The following is a 19,891-nucleotide window of genomic DNA, read 5'->3' on the forward strand; positions in this document are numbered from 1 at the left end:
CATTGTGTCAAAACAGTGACATGTGCCTAAAAATGACTGCATTTGATTAATGCAATGCTATACAGTGCAAAATTGTGGGACACTATCAAAAGTGTATCAGACTATGTAAATACAGTGATACACTACATCAAGACAGGTAACCCATATCAATACCTCTTAGTACAGCATCACTAGACAGCTACATCATGTTAAAACAGGACTGCCCAGTATCACAGTACTTCACCATGCCAATGTGCCCTTGAAACTCCCTTACCAGAGGTGTGATGATGTCATTTTTAAAGGCAGCAAGTTCCTGAGCTGAGGAAAGATATTGCTGAGATTCATTGTGGCACTTCTACCCTCACTTAAGCTCTGGCCTACTTGGAAGTACTGGTGGCCTCTGAGTAGTACACATTTGGTGTTGTGGGGACCCATTTCACCTTGCATTTGAAAAAGCTGGCTCAGTTTTCTGTAGGTGGGGTGTATTCGGTGTATATGGGTGCGTGTGTCAGGCTAGTGTGGTATAGAAATTCCTGAGGACTGAATTTGTTGTGTAATATGTGGGATGTGCCTGGGGCAATGGTCACTGTTTGTATGGACAGCGTTCCTGTGGGGTTGGGTAAACTGCATGTGTATGAGGGTGGATCTGAAGGAACAGTCAGTGTGTGTATGTGGACTATGTGCCTGGGGGATAGTGTGCATTGTGTGTGGAGGAGATGGATCTCGGAGAATGCTCATTATACATGTATGCGGGGGGACAGTGTCTAGGGAATTGTGTATATTTTGCATATATGGGGGGTAGTGGTGTCTATAAAGCAGGTGGGCCTGTAGGAGTGTGTGCGTATGCAGGGGTTGGGCCTATGAGATGGTGTGTACTATGTATGTGTATATGGGTGGGGGTTAATCTGTGGGATGTGCTGTGTGCGTGGGGGGCGAGCCTGTGGGTGGGGTATGCTGTGTGCATGACGGGATTAGCCTGTGGATAGGGTGTGCGGTGTGCATGGGAAAGGCGAGTCTGTGGCTGGGGTGTACTGTGTGCTTGAGGAGTCTGACTGTGAGGGGTGAGCCTTTGGGGGGAGGTATGCATGGGAGGGGGGTCTGAGCCTATTGGTGAAGTGCACTGTGTGCATGGGAGGCCAAACTTGTGGATAGGGTGCACTGTGTGCCTGGGGTGTGTGCTGCGTATGCATGGGGGTGAGTCTGTGGGGTGAATCTGTGGGTGATGTGCTGTGTGCATGAAAAGGGCAAGCCTGTGTGTGTGTGTGTGGGGAGAGAATAGAGTGACTAGATAGGAACTGTGAAAAAACAGCACAGGAGGTGGGGGTAATAGGCACCTATATAAGAAAAAGTACCAAACAACAGGACTGTCCCTTTAAAAACAGGACATCTGATCATCCTCGTGTGGGGTGAGCCTGTGCATGTTGTGCGCTGTGTGCATGGGGGGTGAGCCATGTGTGTGGGAGGCTGAGCCTGTGGGTAGGGTGCCCTGTATGGGCAGTGAGCCTGTGGGTGGAGTGGGATGTTTTGTGCCTATGGGGGTATGAGCCTGTGGGTGGGGTAGGATGTTTTGTGCCTATGGGGGTATGCGTTGTGTCTACGGGAGGTGAGCCTGTGCGTGGGATGCGTTGGGTCTACGGGAGGTGAGCCTGTGGCGGGTGCAATTTCTACGTGTGAACTCCGTGTATGTATGGTATGAATATGTAAGTAAGTAGGTATGTCAGGATCTGGGAGTGGGAGAGAAGGGGCCTCCTTGTTCTTCCCTTCTCTGATACTCTCCATCCCTTGACGCTACGGCTGTGTGTTCTTGATCCCGTGTGTAAGCGGCTTCCTTCCAGCCCCCTCCCATGTCTGAAGCAGCACAGACAGTTGCCTTTGCACTCAGCCCCAACGGTCGCTCGCGCGCTGACGGGTTGTTTACTTCCTCGGCAGCGTCAGCAACCCCAGCCACCACCACCTCCTCCCTCTCCGCTTTCTGTGGTTGGCTACCCCAGCAGCCAATCACTGCTGCTTCCAAACTGTAAACCTGGAGGGGGGAGGGAAATTCTCCTTTCAAAAAAAATAGTTGGAATACGCTACATCAATCGGAGGTGCTGATTGGCCGGGCAGTAGGCGGTTCAAGCGTTGACTGGCATATCCGGCTGCTAATTACTCTAAATCCTCACCTCTCGTTGTACTCACTCTTCCACATACACGCCAAATCCCGCCTCCGTCTCCCGTGTCCCTGTGTGTGAAGTGCTGATTGGACAATACACAAATTGTCCATCCACCTGCCAGTCACCTTAAGCTCCGCCTAACTTTTCATTCTCTCTTCTCGCTTACATCGCCGACAGACGGACGCTGTTGCCGACTTTCATTGGTCCAAAGCGCTGCCGATCCATCAGAACCTCTCCTCTTTCGGATTGCGCACAGAACCTTCATCTTCCCGTTTTCTGATTGGGCCACCTCGGAGCTGTCTCCGTCTCTTATTGGTCTATCCCTCTGTCAATCCAGAGGGATGTCGTTCGACTCCCCATTCTCACCCTGTACACACTGGAACACAGGTGACCCCGCCCCCGGCTGATTGAAGCCCCGCCCCGTCCCCTGTACTCGCCCTCCCCCTCCCATCCAGCGTCACGTGATGTTTTCGCCGTGGTACCGCTGAGGTAGCTTGTGTGAGTGAGAGTAGCAGAGCCCGGCGCGTTGCGACCGGTTGGGAGCGGACGAGCGAGAGGGCAAGCGCCGCAGTCCCTGGCGAGCTCGTGTGCGGAGGGAGCCCTCCGGCGCCTCATGTCCAGCCGGGCTTGGAGGACGTTTCCCTTGTGAGGGCGGATTCCCCGCTACCCCAGCTCACTGGCCCCTAAGATGGCGAGTGGGATGAATGGCCCGGGCGGAGGAGGTGGCAGTACGGCGGCCAGGGGCGCCGAGGCGGAGCTGGGCACCCGGAGCGTTGGAGGAGGGGTCGCACCCTGCCACGGGGCTGGAGTGCCTAGGACTGCTACTACGGCTGAGGAGCAGCAGGAGCTGGGCGAGAGCGGCCCCTACCCGCCCACTCAGCCCCATCACCTGCTGCTGCTACTGAAAAGATCGCCCAGCGCCTCCTTGTGCCTGGTGCAGGAAGAGGAGGTGCCCGCTGCTGCGGCTCCCACAGGGCGAGGGGCCCTCTCTGGTGGGCGAGGTGGCCAGCCAGCTCCCTCAGCACGAGGAGCTCCTCTGCCAGTTGCTCCTTCTGTAGCTCCCGTGGGGGATGACGTGAGGAAATGTGGCTACCTGAGGAAGCAGAAGCATGGCCACAAGCGCTACTTCGTGCTGCGGGCTGAGAGCCACCTGGCCCCAGCAAGGCTTGAATACTATGATAGTGAGAAGAAGTTCAAGAGCAGCCTGAGGGCAGCGGCAGCTGCTTGTGGGTCTGCAGTCCTCTGCTGCCCCCCTCCCAAACGAGTGATCCCCCTGTACCAGTGCTTCACAGTCAGCCGGAGGGCAGATGCCAAGCATAAGTACATCATTGCCCTTTATACCAAGGATGAATACTTCGCCGTGTTGGCTGAGAATGAGGTGGAGCAGGAGGCCTGGTACCAGGCAATCAGTGAACTCATGAACCAGAGCAAGAGGGGGTTCTTAGAACAGGAGGACCAGGCAGATCAGCAGATGGATGAGGATGATGAGCATTATGGAGCTGCACTTAGACCAGGCACCATATACAAAGAGGTGTGGCAGGTTAATGTGAAGCCCAAGGGACTGGGGCAGACAAAAAACCTGACTGGAGTGTACAGGTTGTGCCTATCTAGCAAGGCTATCTACCTAGTAAAGCTGAATTCAGAGGTACCTGCTGTCCACTTGCAGCTAATGAACATCCGCCGCTGTGGGCACTCGGAGAACTTCTTCTTTATTGAGGTGGGCAGATCTGCTTCCATTGGGCCTGGTGAACTGTGGATGCAAGTTGATGATTCAGTAGTTGCCCAGAATATGCATGAGACCTTCCTAGAGACCATGAAAGCTCTCAAAGCCTTTACAGAATTCAGGCCCCGCAGCAAGAGCCAGTCATCTGGTGGTGGCAGTGGTACCAATCCTATCTCCTGTATCACCACTAGGAGGCATTTGGGCAACCTGCCTCCTAGCCAGACTGGCTTGCAGAGAAGATCCAGAACTGAGTGTGTTACTGGGGGAACTCCGCCCACCACCAAAAATAGCAGTGCATACCGCTTCAGAACATCTAGTGAAGGGGAAGGGACAATGACCAGACCTTTCAGATCAGTGACTGGGAGTCTGATCCATTTGAACACTGCAAGGATGAACTTGGGCCGGCAAGAAGGGAGTGGAAGGTATGTCAGAGCAGCTTTCACCTCTTCTTATCATACCAGGTCTGCCTCCCTACCAGTGTCTCATTTCCCTTCCACCACCAGCCCCATTAGTGTTTCTTCCAGTAGTGGCCATGGCTCTGCCTCAGACACATTAACCAGGCCTTCTAGTTCATCTGTCTGTGGGTCCCCAAGTGATGGGGGCTTTATTTCTTCTGATGAATATGGCTCTAGCCCAGGGGATTTCAGGTACTTTCGTGTCAGAAGTAATACTCCAGATTCCTTGGGAAACACACCACCTATCAGAGAAGAGAATTGTTTAAGTGAATATATGTCCATGAATAAACAGCAAACAGATGATAGCTCAAGGGATGACTATATGGAAGCTGAAAAATGCTTCAGAAAAAGAACTTATTCTCTGACTAAACCAACTTCTGTAACAGTGCAGCAGAAAACAACACAAACCACGGCTTCTTTAGATGAAGATTCTGCAGGAAGGCACAGACAGTTACCTTGTTCAGAATCACCGAAATTAAAAGAAAACCATGAATCTGACTACTGTGATGGTGCCCTTGGTTCTGTATGTAACCAAAGCAGAAGTAAAGCCAAGGATGATGGATACATGCCAATGATGCCAGGAGTTGCGTCTTTACTCACAAGCAACCATGATTATTTGCCAATGACTCCTAAAAGTGTGTCTGTCCCCAAACAAATTAGTAATTCTTGGTCGTCATCTCAGATGGACTCCAGAGGTTATATGATGATGTTTCCCAAGGCTAGTTCTTCACCTGTACGAAGTCCATTGGCTGGATTTATTTCTAAAGGGGGTAATGAAAAGGTGACAAATGAGTATATGGATATGTCACCTGGAAATTCAGCAGTTCCAAAACAGTCCAGTGATTCAAATTGTATTCATACCAACACTGTTTCCAAAGGCTTCAGTTCATATTTCTCTCTGCCACGAAGCTTTAAGACATTATCAGGACAAAATGAAGATCATAATGAATATGTTCCAATGTCCTCACCTGGAAAACTGTTATATGATGAACATGAAAATATCAAATGTGTCAACGGTGAACCATTAGCTAATGGCATTTCTAAATCATCCACTGTGAAAGTATCAGATGAAGGACTTGCACAGAACAGGGCTACCCGGCCTACAAGACTTCCCCTAGGTACAAGAGGAAGTAATACTATACCAAGAATGTACGATCGAACAGTTCCATCTGAGCCAGCTAGCCCTGGTGAATACATAAATATTGATTTCAGTGAAAAAGCAAGTAATACACCATATTCTTTATCTGCAGAAGGATCTCCATCATCTCTAGAATCAAGTAGTGACCACAGACAGTCACCACTTTCTGATTACATGAGTGTTGACCTTGATGTGCAGTCACCAAAAGTAGCAAAGGAAATTTCAATTTATGCAAGTTCCAGTATCCCCAGAAACCAGCCAAATGATTATGCTAGACTTTCATTTGATACTGCTTGTGTTAGCGGTACAAGTAGTAGAGTTGATGATTACACAGAGATGACTTTCAACATGGGAACGACACCACTTAGGCCTTTTACCGCAGAATCCAGCAATGGTATAAAGATTGATAGTCCTTCTTCCATTGTAAATCGACTGTGCATTGTTGACAGATATTCAGGTAGTGGTAGCTTCTCTGTTCCTAGCTCTGATCCTCCCATGGGACCCAAGGTGATTCGAGCTGACCCACAAGGCAGAAGAAGGCATAGTTCTGAAACATTCTCTTCGACTGGGGCTGTAACTACATCCTCTTCTTTCTTTACTGATAGTAGCAAAAGACACAGCTCTGCCTCATTTGACAATGTGTGGTTGAAACCTGAGGAAAACATTTCTGATGGTCCCGAAAGCAAGATGTCCAGGGATACCTCAACTGGATTTCAGAATGGCTTAAACTACATAGCTTTGAATTTACGTGATGATTCTATGAACTGTGAGGCAAGCACTAATACACCAACTTGCCATCTCCAAAATGGTACTTCAAATTTGGACAGTGGAGCTTATGTAAGCATAGATTTCACCAGATCTGATGGTTTGAAGTGTAACTCTACAAGAAAAGGTTTGTAACTTTAAAAATGTTTTCATATGAAACATTTTGGTACAGAAATTTGATGTCATGATTGATATAAACATAGTGTCCAATTGACTTGTATTTTCATATGCGGAAATATTACTGTAAATTTTGGTATGTCTTATTTTAAGCTGTTTCTGGTAGCACCACAGTGTGGTAGGCATAGAAGAAATGCAAAAGTCAGTATCTGTCCTGAAGAGCTTAGCCTTATCTAGCACACTCTTAAATTTTAATATTTTGCTTGGCAGGTCAACATATTGTCTAACTATCTTCAAGCTGGATTGTATAAAATATTTTAACTTGATAAAACCTTAATCATGCACTAAATCATGGCTTCTCAACCTAGGGTTATGATCACCCTACACTTGTTTATGACAGGAGGAATCCCAGATTTTCTTTTGTTGCAACAGTGGGGTAATGGAAAAGATCAAAAACCACTAAATTGGGTTTAAAAATCCAATTTGGATTTCAAATAAGTACTTTATTAAAGTGAAAAGAAATGGAACTTTATGTTCTAATATGGATGGGATGCAGGTACCTGCTCTTTTCAAGTACAGTAAAACCTCTATGTTCTGAAACTTTGGTTAACCAGATCTCTAGGTTGCCCAGAAGTTTGTCTCCCCTGAGATTTCTGCCCTTAATATCTCTCTATTCTGCTGAGAATTCATCTTCTGAGGGTTTAGAAAAGAAGTTTATGGAAAGCAGGATGTCAAGAAACTATGTTCCTGCAAAGTTTAGTAATTCTGTTCCTTGATATCCCAACCCTCCAACTCCATTATCTTAGGTATGAGTTTCCAGCAGGATATGAAGCATTGGCAGGCCTGTAAATCTCCACTCCTGTATCTCCTCCTGAGGGTCCTCTGAGCTATTCAGCCAATGGGAAGGCAAATAATTGTATGTAATAGGAGCAATCAGCAGGTTGTGAAGTCTGTACCCAGGATCTGGAAACAGAATGCAAACTTCAAAGCTGGGTGGCCAGGTTTCCCTGATTTGAATCTTAACCAGTTTAAAGTAATCAAAATAACAATTGTATTTATCTCTAATGTATACATTAAAAACAAAACAACCCTGAGAGAAATGACAACTCTTGTCTGACTACCCTTAAGTAGATGAAGGATAAGAAAAGAAATATAAAGCTCTTTGCTGTTCTGGAGGCAGTAGGAAATGGTAGTTCCTCAGCTGGATCTCTTATTGTGGTTCCATCCACACTCTCCACCTCATGAACCATCTGTCAGTATTTATGTCCTACCACGCACTGTATTTCTTAAATCCTAGAACTTCAAGACTTTACCTTGGAAGCACAATCCATATTTTGCGTGTATATACTATTCTTCTCTAGCCCCTGATGATAGTCCACTTCTGATTATCTTCTCCTGCGCAGGGAAGGAAACAGTAGATGGCAAACAGTAATATCTTTACCTCTTCTTTTGCAAAAATGGTATTTGGAGTTTGTAACTTATGACTCCTCGGATGAAATATCTAGTCATAGTTGAACAGTGGTATTTTGTCCACTCTTGTAAACAGTGAGGAGAGAGAAAGGAAAAACAGGGGAGAGGATATTAATAGCTGTCCTATACTTACCCCTGCTTGGGAATGCAAAGCAATTTTCCTACCTCTAATTACAGTAATAGACTATGTAATGTTGAATAATCTATTTTCTATCTTCACCTTAAAGTCTGTACATATGTTTACATTTAGTTATAAGATATTATGAATTTAAAATTTGAGAGCCTTTAATATTGGAAGCTACAAGACTGACTCAGATAACATTCTATTTGAAGTATGGCAGCCACTGCTTTGGGCTTCTCAGAAATGTGTGGTTTGCTTTGTTTGCTTTGTTTTTGCTTTGTGTTCTTGGTTGGGAATCAAATTTAGAAGAGTCTGAAAATTGCCAGTCCAAAAATAAATAAATAAATAAATGCTTTTTTCTGAAGTGCCAAAGACCTCTAACTTCAAAAGATCTGCCCACTAAATCGAAAGCATTTTGGTTGGTACAGCCAATTTGATGAAAAAATCCTACTGATCTTAGGTTTTCAAGTCCTGTAAGGATGCTATGTTGTAATTATATTCAGTAAAGTATAATTTCCCACATAGTGGGAGAAAGATCAGAGGAGCCAGTTCTGGCCATGTTACTAATCTTACATACAAAAAAATATTTAAAGGGATTCTAAAAAGTTGCACTTTTGTCTCAAACGTTTAGAAAATATCTAAAATTACTGTGATTGGAAGTGTTTTTTCTGTAATCTCCTTCTCCCTCCCACTTTGTTTATTTTATGTATTTGACAGTGTTTTGCATACAGTTGGTTTCAGTGTCTGTCTTGTACATTCAGTTGGGTTGTTATGTAAGTCTTTCATATAGTGGCAAAAGCTTTTAAAAACAGAAAAGAGATTGTGTTCATAAAACTTTACACTTGCCTGAGCTGCCTGCAGTAGATGATATTGCTAGATTTCAAGTTGATGGTGGTCCTTTAACTATTAAAAATATGTACTCCTTCAAAACACGGTTCTAAAAGCAGCATAATATAATTATGGTACATAAAGAAGTGAGTGGGTGGTGTGTGTGCATTTATGAGTGGCCCTCAGACAAACTCAGTGTTGAACAAACTAATGTATAATACAATAATTTATTTTAGTTCAGATAAATTTCCTACATCTATTTCTACATCACTTACAAATTGTTGATCCAACTTAGATATGGGGTCTTAACATTACTTCAGCACATCCAGAGTGTATACCTGGAGCATAACAAGAACGTGGCTTACAAAAATGGTTTAATTTTTTCACAGATCATTAATAAAGTCCCTACTCACTAAACAGAACTTTGCCATGTTCTATTATGGTAAGGTTTTGATTTTAATATTTAATAAGAAAGTATAGTGTTTCTGTCCCCAAAGTGATGGATTTTGTGACAGGATTATAAACAAAAAAACTAAAATTCTTAAATTTTTATTTTGGACAAGGAAGGTTCCTTCCTCTTAAGTCTGACCAGGAGTGTGATATGTCTCTGTAACAAATTAAAGTGTTTACTACATTTGCAAACTTTTGGCTGAGCTTTGCATTCTCTCCCATTCTGCCCTCCCCCAACACCCTTCTTAAATCCTACTCCTCACTCAATTTGTTTGCCTGGAGGGAAAAAATCCACTTTTAAGGTGACTCCTGTGTATAATGAAATATTTGTCTTAAAAATGGTTTAGTATGTTTAATGATTATGTATATTTATCTAATGTAAAGATACAATCTAGCTTAAGTATACAGTTTTAACTGCAGCTTCTATATGAGAAGGGAGTGTGCTTCCTAATGCACTACTGATCCCAAGTTCTGCTTCCTAAATTTCATCCGGTTCTGTGATGTGAAACAACCCTTCATATTTCCCCATTCATGAAATGTAAAGAGGAGGGGCAGAATGTTAACCCTAAATGGACAGAAAAAGAAAACTGGTCTGCCTTGAGGCTTTTTAGGCCTAGGCAAAATTATGTTGAGACTATATAGTACTAAAATAATACAGGTTTTTTATTTCTAATGTTTAAATTTTTAGGAATTCATTGAACAAAACAGCTTCCTCTTTGAAGTTGTCACATGATATTAAGAGGCAAGCATTTTGCGTTTTTGATTATATAAATCTGAGTCATGGAATTTTGTCCTCGACTGCAGAACTCTAAAGCTACTTCAAACAGCCTTCTGTTAATGTATACCTTATTATTGCATCTTGTAGAAACTGAGGTGGATAATGAGAGTCGGGTTATAATAAACTATAGAAAAGAATTATATATAGTTCAAGTATGTTTCTTCAAGACAAACACTAATCCGTTCAGAGAAAATGTTATATACAGCTTAATATCACCTCACTTTTTCCCCTCCCACTCTTGTATCGTGTTTCTTCTTACATGTTTTGCATAACATTTTTATGCTAATTGTCTTGGAGCTTTTGAAATAAAAGACCTTTTAAAATGCAATGTCTCTAGATTTAGAAGGGAGGCTAAAGTCTGTAAAACAGAATTTATTCTAATTTCTTCCCTGGTAGTTTATAAATCTAGATTGTGAAAACATGACAGGAAATAATGTATATCGGTCATTCTGAAAAATTCACAAATTGGGAGTTTTATTTAACAATCATTTAGTAGTTAATAATTAAAAATCTGCGGTTACTTGCCCAGTAATGGCCCTTTTTGGATTTGAGGCTTGTGGCTTTTTAAAATTCTCTTCAGACTGAGGCAGTTTTATATTGGCAGAGTAGAATATTAAAAATAACTTTAAATTACCTACTGTAATATGTCTGCACATTGACACATACCCTGGATCTTTGAAGTCAGTATGGTAGGGATAATACTTCTTGAAGAAACATTTTAATCTTGTGGTAATATATTTTAGCAACCTGAGTGACTTGCTGCAATGCTTAAAAATACAAAGGATCACTTCTCAAGTGTAGGTGAATGAACTGTTGAAAGCAGAACAGATTTTCTCACTGTTTATAGTGTAGGAGTGAATTAATTATGATATCTTTGACCAAAATTCATTTTTACTTTTCTAACTTAACAAGAAAAAAGCTGAATTAAGAAAAAACTCTCTTGACACTGTGATATATTACATTTTGTTATATATAATGTTCTGATACTACTCTGATTGTGCTAATGCAGATTCTGAATCCTTGGTTGCAGCTAGTTTTCAGACACATTTTCCCCTCCCCCCCCATTGTTGCTCCCAATCACAAATTTCCCATTTCTCTCAAATGTAGCCACAGTGGCTGCATGCAGCCAGCAGGGGCTTTTCTTGCAGTCAGAGCCTCCTGGAGGGGCAGAGTAGCAGCCCCTCCCCTGGGGGCGCCACTAGTGGTGGGGCCCTGCCCCCCTCTGGGGGGAGACAGTCTGGAGGAGCAGGCAGCCAGTGAGTTCCCCACTTTCCTGGAAGGGGTTGGGTTGGAGTAAGGCTTCAGTGTGGAGGTGGTGGGGGGCAGGCTACAGCCACAGGGCTTTAAACTCTATCCTTGGGCCCCCTCACTTGGACATGGGACTTTGGACTTGGTTCCCTGGCTGCACGGGGTGGTGGGCTCTGTCCCCAAGCTCACGCCTCCGCCATCACTCCAGGCTCCTATTGCCTCCCTACCCACTTCTCTATCCAGGGCTTAATTTGTTGCTCGGCTTGTGCCAGAGCTGAGTAAGACTTCTGTGAAAAGTGATAGTTGTATATTTGTTAATATCACTTTTCATAGCAGACTTAGTAGCTAGCTGGTCTTTAAAAAAAAAAAAAAAGCAAGCAACAAAAAAAGCAAAAGAAGCAACAACAAAAAAGAGGAAAGAATGTGCAAAGCACCTATTAGTGTTTTTGTTCTGTTTAGGTTCAGTAAAGAATAGAGACAACTCCACATTGTTTTAATTATTGAGTCTGCAAAAAAAAACCTCCTACATAAATAAATTACAATTATTTGGACATGTATATGTGCATATTTACTTGTTTTTCCTAAAATTAATTATTTTAGGAAAAAGTATCAGAGCAGCCATTAGCAAGAGATGGCTACCAAAAATTTTGTTCTGAGAATCTGGAGCATGTACTGTAACTAGTAACTTCAGTGATGTGTGATCAATTCTGTAAAATGAACCAACCATGCCTGCTGAGGAAGGCTAAGTTACTTTTTAATTCAATATTGAGTGGATCTCGGTTTTTCTCTTTCATCTTAAATTAGAGCCTTAGGTTAGTGCCTTGTTACTGCCCTTCTACTATAGGCTCTACAATTTCAAACTCTCTCTTCCTAATTTTCCATTGGAAGGTGTAGAAATTCCATCATTCCTCTTGTGGATGGGTGGGAGCAAAAGCTTGTAAAGCTTATCCAGTCCTTCCAGGAACTCCTAAGTCTGCTCTGGTTTACTGCTGGGCATTACTTTCATTTATTTAGTTTATTTTCTTATGCTCACTGGAATGCAGCAATAGGTGCAATTCACCTTGTTCAGTTTTGTGAGCACTGTCCGAGTAAATTCTGTCTTATTCTGAAAAGACCTAGTGGGTTTGTCTCATCCTGAATTTTGGATCAATTAACTCATGGGGGGAAAAAGTTGGTTTTGAATGATACGAGATAAGCAAGACTAGCAAGACTGAATTGTAGTTGTATTCCTTGGACATAATTTGGTATCTATGGATTTCTGGGAGCTCCTGTGTTCCCAGTAGACCCCTGTTTCCACTTGTTCCTTTAGTTCACTTTTGAGAAGAAAGGATTCTTGCATCCACTCCCTAGTAAAATAAACAACAAAAAAGATCTTCAATCTAATTTTATTTGAAACAATCTAGGAGAGTATCAATTGAGCTGCAACTGAAAGAGGACTGGAGTAATAAATAACTGGGAAAAGAATTGTTTACATCTTTGTTTTTGGAGGCAGGGAAAATTTTACTGCTGTTTGTCCTGGTACTTTGATAGTGTGCTGTTATGTGACTCATACTTAAATGGCTGTAATGACCTGGAGAGCTGCCTTATTGGCCCACTCTGCAAATTGCTGTTTGACTTCTTTCCTCACATGTACCTTAATTAGCATATTAAAGACAATCTCTAATGATCAGTTTATACTGTTACACAGGTTGAAACACACATGTTGTCCTCACCCGTTTTTGAGAATTAAAATACGCCTGCCAGATCAAGAGAAGAGAAGGAACAGCACTCATCCAAGTTCACTAGGGAGAAAGAAAAGCTGATCAGTTCTGTTATAGTTGAAACTGAAGCAGTCTCAGAAAGTTCCTGAGCCTTAGCAGTTTAAATGTTAGCTGAGAGACCCCTGAACACTGAGACGTTGTGGGATAGCTGAAGGCTGTAATGAGGCAGAGGTAATCAGTCTTATCCGTCAAGTCTGTCAGGATGACAAATCTGAAACATAAAATGGTGTCCAGAGACTCTTGAGTTCTTAGTCAGGGTTTGGATTTTGAGGGTTTTTCTTTTGATCACTGGTTCAGGAGCAATGTTTAGAAAAAGTTTATTAGTCTGCAAGAGGGTTCTCCTACTCCTCGTGGCAGGTAATGAAATACAGGGTGTTAATGCAGAAGGGTTGCCTATTTTAAAACTTTTTTTTTTTTTTTAGTATTTTTGCTGTATTGTTGAATATTGACAGTATACATCTCTAGTTGTCTGGAAAAACTTTTAACCATGACAGAAGTACACATTATTATTCTCTTAGTAAAGGCTTACGGGATCACTTGCACCATAAGCAGATCTGTTTCCACATTTGAGGTGCTATGCTGGTCCAGTAAAGTGGAGAAAATATTTGACTTTTTTTTCATTTGTTAAAATTGACACACAGCTTTTGAAGCAAATTTTGTGAAACTGTTTTATGAAGTTAATATTTAGTAACAAATATCAAACAAAAGTAAAATGCCTGTGCTATTTTATGTTGATTATTAATAATCTAGTGAGTCCCTTTGAGTAAAATTTTAACAGTTGTGCTGTTTGAAGGCTACATTTTCAAGCTTTCCGACAGTATACATCATTAGTTCTGTTATAACAATTCTTGAGATGTAGCCACTAAAACCATGTTAAATTGAAGTTTGCCAGCGTGTGTTCCTCCACACCCAATCAGAATAGTACTTAGCTCATATATAACACTTCTCATTAGTACATCACTGTGCTTTACCAAGGAGCTAAGGATCACTATCCTCATTGTATAGATGGGGAAACTGAAGGACAAACTGACTTTTCCAAGCTCATCCAGCAGGCCAATGGCAGAGCTGGGAATCTCCCAGGTCTTCCAAATTGCAGTCTAGTGCTCTAGCCACTGCCTCCCCCGATGTGATTTTAATGTCAGTATCTTGCAAACAACTATGACTAGAAAAGAATGTTTTTACAGTTTTGGAAAGAGGGGTATTTCAGGTTTCCAGTGGTGTAAAACTTTCATTTTTAGTTCTGATGATTCACATGGTCTGCTGAACGCTAAAATCTACTTATTTTCTAAGCTCTTTTGTTATGTTTATACAGTGCCTTGCAGAATGGAACGTGAACCTTTAGGAACTACTATAAAACAAATAATATCAGGTATACCTCATGGAACTTAAACTAAAGAATATGGTGACAGCTGAACTAAATTAAAATAAAACAGTTGAATAAAACTCGTTGCTATTTATAAACTGTATGGCATGTGATAGTTTTTCTTTAGTGATTATAGAAACTTCATGGTGTACAGTGTTGTCACTGTTTTGTGGTCTGGAAAGAAATTAACTGGAAAAAGTACACTGTACGTAGAGAAGCAACTTCCTGGAAAATCTGACTTTTGAATCCAACAAATGAGTGACCAGCCAGACAGTCGGGTTAACTATGATAACATGAAGGATAACTGAGAAATCTTTCGTTTTGTGAGTAACGCTTTTACTATGTTGGGAATGAATATCTCATAATTTTTTGTCCTTCATCTTAAAATTTGGTTTATTATGCCAGCATGTTACCTGAGTTCACATTTTCTGTTGTTTTCATGAAGCTACCCTTTTATCACATGTGAAGAGAGCGGGAATTGGAAGTGGTTATTAATACTTAAAGTAGTATATTTTTGTTTTCGGATTTGAGTATAATTGTAAGGGAAGTGGATATAAGCAGTTTAATGGGAACTGTTAATTGTGAATGTTAAGTTTTGTAGGCAACACTCAGCTCATAATGGATCCATCTATTTGTATTCTGTATTTATACAGAATTATAAAACTATACAAAGTATCACATCAGTTAATAACTAAATGTAAGGAAATATTGATATCAAAATGTGCAAACATTTTTTTTACTATAGAGGTTAATGACTCAACAGTGTGTTAACAAATTCAGTAGATGTAATGACTTCCCTTTAAGGTTCGTGTTTAGTAGCATAACTTTTTTTGCTGGATGGTAAGAGTTCAATTTTTGTAAACTTTTTCTGGTTGATATTAGTTTCCCTAAATAATTTAATGTAACTAAAATTCATGGATATATTTACAAATGACGCTAAAATGTGCGAGAGAGGGTTGTTAAAATTTAGCCTGTATATTTAGGTTTTGTCTACACTACTCACATTTTAGGGACACAGCTGTGCCGCTAAAAGGCACGCAGTGTAGCTGCTGTTTGTTGGCGGGAAAGAGGTCTCCCGCCGACAAAAAAAACAAAAACCTTTCACCCCCAACGAGTGGCAGCAGCTTTGTCTGCAGGAGAGCACTCCTGCCCACAAAGCGCTGTTAACACGGGTGCTTTTCATCGGTAAAACTTTTTTGTCGTTCAGGGGGTAGGAGAGTGTTTAAACGCCCCTGAACAACAAAAGTTTTGCCAACGAAGTTCCAGTGTAGATTAAGCCTTAGTGAGGCACTTTTGAATGACATCTTTTCCCAAAGGGAACAGTGTGGTTCTTCGCTCCCACCCATGCCAAGCCGGCCTGTTTTATTGTTTATAGCTCTTGCTAAAAAGCTGAGTTTGCAGAATAATTTTTTTAACTAGGTAGCAAGAGAAGCTAAAATGTTGGAATTGATGATGGACTTCTTTAGACAATTAAAGTTTTGAGAGCTTTTAACAATGTGATGAAGCAGACAGGATAATTAAATAAAGATTAAAAAACAATGTACAAAAGATTAATAAGATACACTAAACTGAGAAACATGATTACTTATTAAAATGACAGTTCTCTTTAAAATGTTGACAAATATCTGGGGTCTCTGTAATTTTGTTGTATTTGCTTTGCAAAAATTGGATCCAAAACATAAAATATTGTTGGATGAAAGCCAAAAGAAAATCCATTCCACGTACTGAAAATTGTTGAACTTCAGGCCAGTAATTTAGAAAATTTTAGCAATCTTCAGTAGTAGTGCTCTATAGTGAACTGTAACTAGATATACAGAATCCATTATTGCTGTAAAATTCCAGAATTTCTGGCTTTTCATAGTTCTAGAGCGATCAGATGTGTTTACCCTTTCACTGGCAAACAGTTTGTCCTATAGCTTCTAAGTTGAGTTTGTAGGTTGAGCAGCTAGAAACCTGTTTGTAAACTGGGCAGATTTAATCTGTAAGTCACTTGGACCATAAATATAGAACCCCACATAATTGCCACATCCAGCAGTTTGAGTACAGCTTTCAAAAATTGCATGATACCAATCATTTTTGTGTTTGTTATTATTTAACATTTATATTGCAGTAGCACCTAGATGCCAGCCAGGGTGGGGCTCCATTGTGCTTAGGAACTGTACAATCATAAAATATCAGTCCCTCTCTCAAAGAACTTAGTCTAAAAGACACAAGTTAACAGGTGGATGACACAGATGGGTTGGGGTTCAGGGCAGGAGAGATGGGGTAATAAAATTCATGAAATGTGCAGATGTCTGACTCTGAACCCTTGACATATGGTAAATGCAACTTACCACTTGCCTAGCCTTCATCAGGTTGCAGGTCACTGTGTGCATTACAGAAGAAGTGAGTTTTGAAGAGGGACTTGAAGGAGGATAAGGTATGACGGCTTTGTGGATTTTGACTGCAAGCTTTTCCCATTCATAAGAGGCAACATGGGAGAGGGACTTGAAGGAGGATAAGGTATGACGGCTTTGTGGATTTTGACTGCAAGCTTTTCCCATTTATAAGAGGCAGCATGGGAGAAAGTCTAAACACACTTTTAGAGAAGGTGAAGCCATGTCTACACTACCATTTATGTGGGCAAAACTTACGTTGCTCTAGGGTGTGGACTCTCCCCACCCCACCCCCAAACATAACCATACGTGGTAGTGTGCACAGCACTGTGTTGTCAGGAGAGCTTCTCCCCTGATATAGCTACTGTCACTCATTAGGGATGGGTTATGTTGACAGGAGAACTTTCTGCTGTTGTCAGAGTGGCTACACGACAGCTTACAGCAGCGCAGGTGCTTTGGTAGAGCTGTGCTGCTGTAAGTTCTCTAGTGTAGATGCAGTGTTAGAATCAGGTGATCAAGACTGACGTTGTTGGCAGAGTGAAGATAGGAGTCAACCTTGCAATTAGAGAAAAGGCTTGATGCAGTGGACAAAGGGGAGTCAAAAAAAAAAAAAAAGTGTAAACGCAGGGGAAATGACAGTCAGTGATGAGCCAGGAAGACAGTGTTAGTGCACAGCATTCTGAGCAGACGTGAGGAGGATGAAATTAGAGATAGCGAATCCAGAGAGAAGATGATTATAGTAGTCAAAGTGTGAGATGATATGGTCTTGGACAAGAGTTTCAGCAGTATCGATGGAGAAGAAAGGTCAGATCAGATCTTGGAGATATTGCATAGGAAGAAGTGGCAAGATTTAGATACAGTGCATATGTGTGGGTCAAAAGAAAGGACTGAGTCAGAGATTGAGCCAAGATTATAGGCAGTTTGTCCCCACTTACCATAGATTTAACATTGGAGTGTTGTAGAGGGGAACATATACTGAGAAGACCTTTTTACAAAATAGGCTACTAAACATATACATTCTGGACTTGTCAGAAATGCAACCACTGATGGATGAGCAGGGATATATCTTCCCCTCCCCTGTAAACTCCACTGTTATGTGGACAATGTCCCCTTCGATGCAGAAAAGGACTAATGCATTTTCCCTTCCCATCCCCAACTTTTTGTACATCGTTGAATCAATGTTATTCAGTAATTATTTAAGCTAAACTTGCCATATTATTAAAGTACATCTTTTGATGCATTATTCTTGCATTGTTACTGAATACTTACAAAATGTAATAAAGCTAAATGGTGTCCCAGCCATTACTGTGATTCAGTGATAGTTTAAAAGAATAGGTTTCAGAGTAGCATAGGTACTTCACCTTTTCATGTTCTTTGTATGTATAAATATCTTCTGTCTCTGTGTTCCATTCTGTGCCTCCGAAGAAGTGAGCTGTAGCCCATGAAAGCTTATGCTGAGATAAATTTGTTAGTCTCTAAGGTGCCACAAGTACTCCTGTTCTTTTTTCTAAAATAATAGAAACATGTTCCTTCTTAAGTTCTTATTTCTCAAAGTACCTTTTTATCTTTAGGTATTTTTATGAGCTGACTGTGAATCATGTAGTCTGTGTTACTACTATCAGTCCTTATATTGTTTGAGTTGCAGTCAAAAATGTTATACAAAAATATTAGTCATTGATGTGAGCAGGTAATGCAATGAATTTCAAATTTGATGCATCTTCAGTGTTGTACAAGGGTGGTGGACTGTTGTATGGGGTTGTGCTGACAGGAAGATTGTACAGATTAACCTCATATCTTTCTGTATAAAGGAAGTTAAAGAAAAATAGGTTGATGTGCAGAATATTCTTGATTCAGTCTTACTCATTAAGCTTTTTTAACTATCTTTGATCTGTTAACTACGTAGTTGTATCATGGATTGCTGCTTGTAAGACAAAAAGATATCTTTGTTTTTTCCCAAATTACAATTTCCCAGATTTTTAGAAATGTATTTTTTTTAATTTTTTTTTTTTTTTTTTACTGTATGCCTTTTGTACCACTTTAGGACAGCTAAATGAATTTGAAAGGAAAATATTTCAGAATTGAAATTTAACTAGAACTTCAGTTCTAGAAACTAAGTCAAATTACATAAATTATCAGCTAGCATAAGAGAAATTTGCTTTTCAAAGTAAATTTTATACCACTTATTTACTTCCCTCTTCAGTTAAGTAGGAAATTGGCTGGTGAGAGAACTTGATCAACTACCAGTACCTAATGTCTTAAAAAGAACAGACTCAGTCATATTCCCATTAACTTCAATGGGAGCTGGACTTTGCCCAATGAGTACCATATTATGGAAGAAAAAACAGTTTAAACTCTCAGCTGGATCTTCCAGTGGCACAAAACAGTTCTAAACTTGGCAGACTTTGCCTTCTGAGGATTTTCCCTGCCTAGGAGATTCTCCAGCTAGTTGCTATATCACCCTGCTCTCAGGACTTTTCTCCATTAGGGATTTTCTCACTAGTGTAGCTACATGGGTGTAAACCTCCAGCACAGATGTATAGTATCTCTGCAGTTTACCCCAGTTTGAAACTGCCACTGTTTCAAACCAAGGTAAGTCTCACTGGTGCGAGCCCCACTTTACATCAATATAGTGCATCTACACTGGTGGTGTGCACTGGTATAGCTACATGGGTGCAGACATTCCTAATGTAGAGAAGTTCTCAACCCTTGATACAAGGGGTATGGCCAGGAAGGGGGCCCTTGCTTGGATTGCTCCCTACACTGTCAAGAATCCAGGTTGTTGAAATTGCCTCTCGAGGCCATAGGTATAGGCTGTAAAACAGGCTGCCCTACTTAATGCTAGGATCCAACTAGAGAGCCCCAAAATGCAGGAGTGGCTTAAATCTACCTTTGATCCTACTCCCTCTCCTAAGCTTTGCCAAATACATCTTCACTGCAGCTCAAGATCTGGGCCATAGTAGTTTAGAAGTTAGCAGCATATACATTTCTGTGCAAATATAAACTATTTTCACACTTTCTGTCTTTGAAAAAAAGTGAAGTTTTGACTTTCTAAACTATTCTAAAATTTGCAAAGTGAAGGTAAATCAATTTTCAGTAGACGTTGCTTTGCTCTGCTCAAGGCAGAATTTTAACTAAGAGAAAGTAGTTATGTTGTCCAGTGTATATTGA

The 19,891-nt window shown here is 41.2% G+C and overlaps 1 protein-coding gene and 1 long non-coding RNA gene across 4 annotated transcripts in view; one reads left to right on the forward strand and one right to left on the reverse strand.

The window, feature by feature from the left end:
* The window catches only part of LOC116829394 (uncharacterized), a 46,971-nt gene extending 44,496 nt beyond the window's left edge, over positions 1-2,475 (reverse strand). For both annotated transcript variants that reach the window (XR_004374727.2, XR_012656439.1), the window contains exon 1: positions 2,142-2,475. This is a non-coding gene — a long non-coding RNA (uncharacterized LOC116829394). The remainder of the gene's footprint in view (positions 1-2,141) is intronic.
* A 116-nt stretch (positions 2,476-2,591) lies between these two features.
* The window catches only part of IRS4 (insulin receptor substrate 4), a 29,068-nt gene continuing 11,768 nt past the window's right edge, over positions 2,592-19,891 (forward strand). Inside the window, exons 1-2 of one of the 2 annotated variants that reach the window (XM_032788195.2) lie at positions 2,603-6,340; positions 16,703-16,767. In XM_032788195.2, coding sequence (XP_032644086.1) covers positions 2,821-6,340; positions 16,703-16,737 — 3,555 coding nt within the window. In that variant the 5' untranslated portion in view covers positions 2,603-2,820 and the 3' untranslated portion in view covers positions 16,738-16,767. Of the gene's footprint in view, positions 6,341-16,702; positions 16,768-19,891 lie in introns of both variants that reach the window. The other variant, XM_032788196.2, reaches the window with a different exon arrangement.

The sequence above is a fragment of the Chelonoidis abingdonii genome, chromosome 8 (genome assembly GCF_003597395.2).
Source record: "Chelonoidis abingdonii isolate Lonesome George chromosome 8, CheloAbing_2.0, whole genome shotgun sequence".
Lineage (NCBI taxonomy): Eukaryota > Metazoa > Chordata > Testudines > Testudinidae > Chelonoidis > Chelonoidis abingdonii.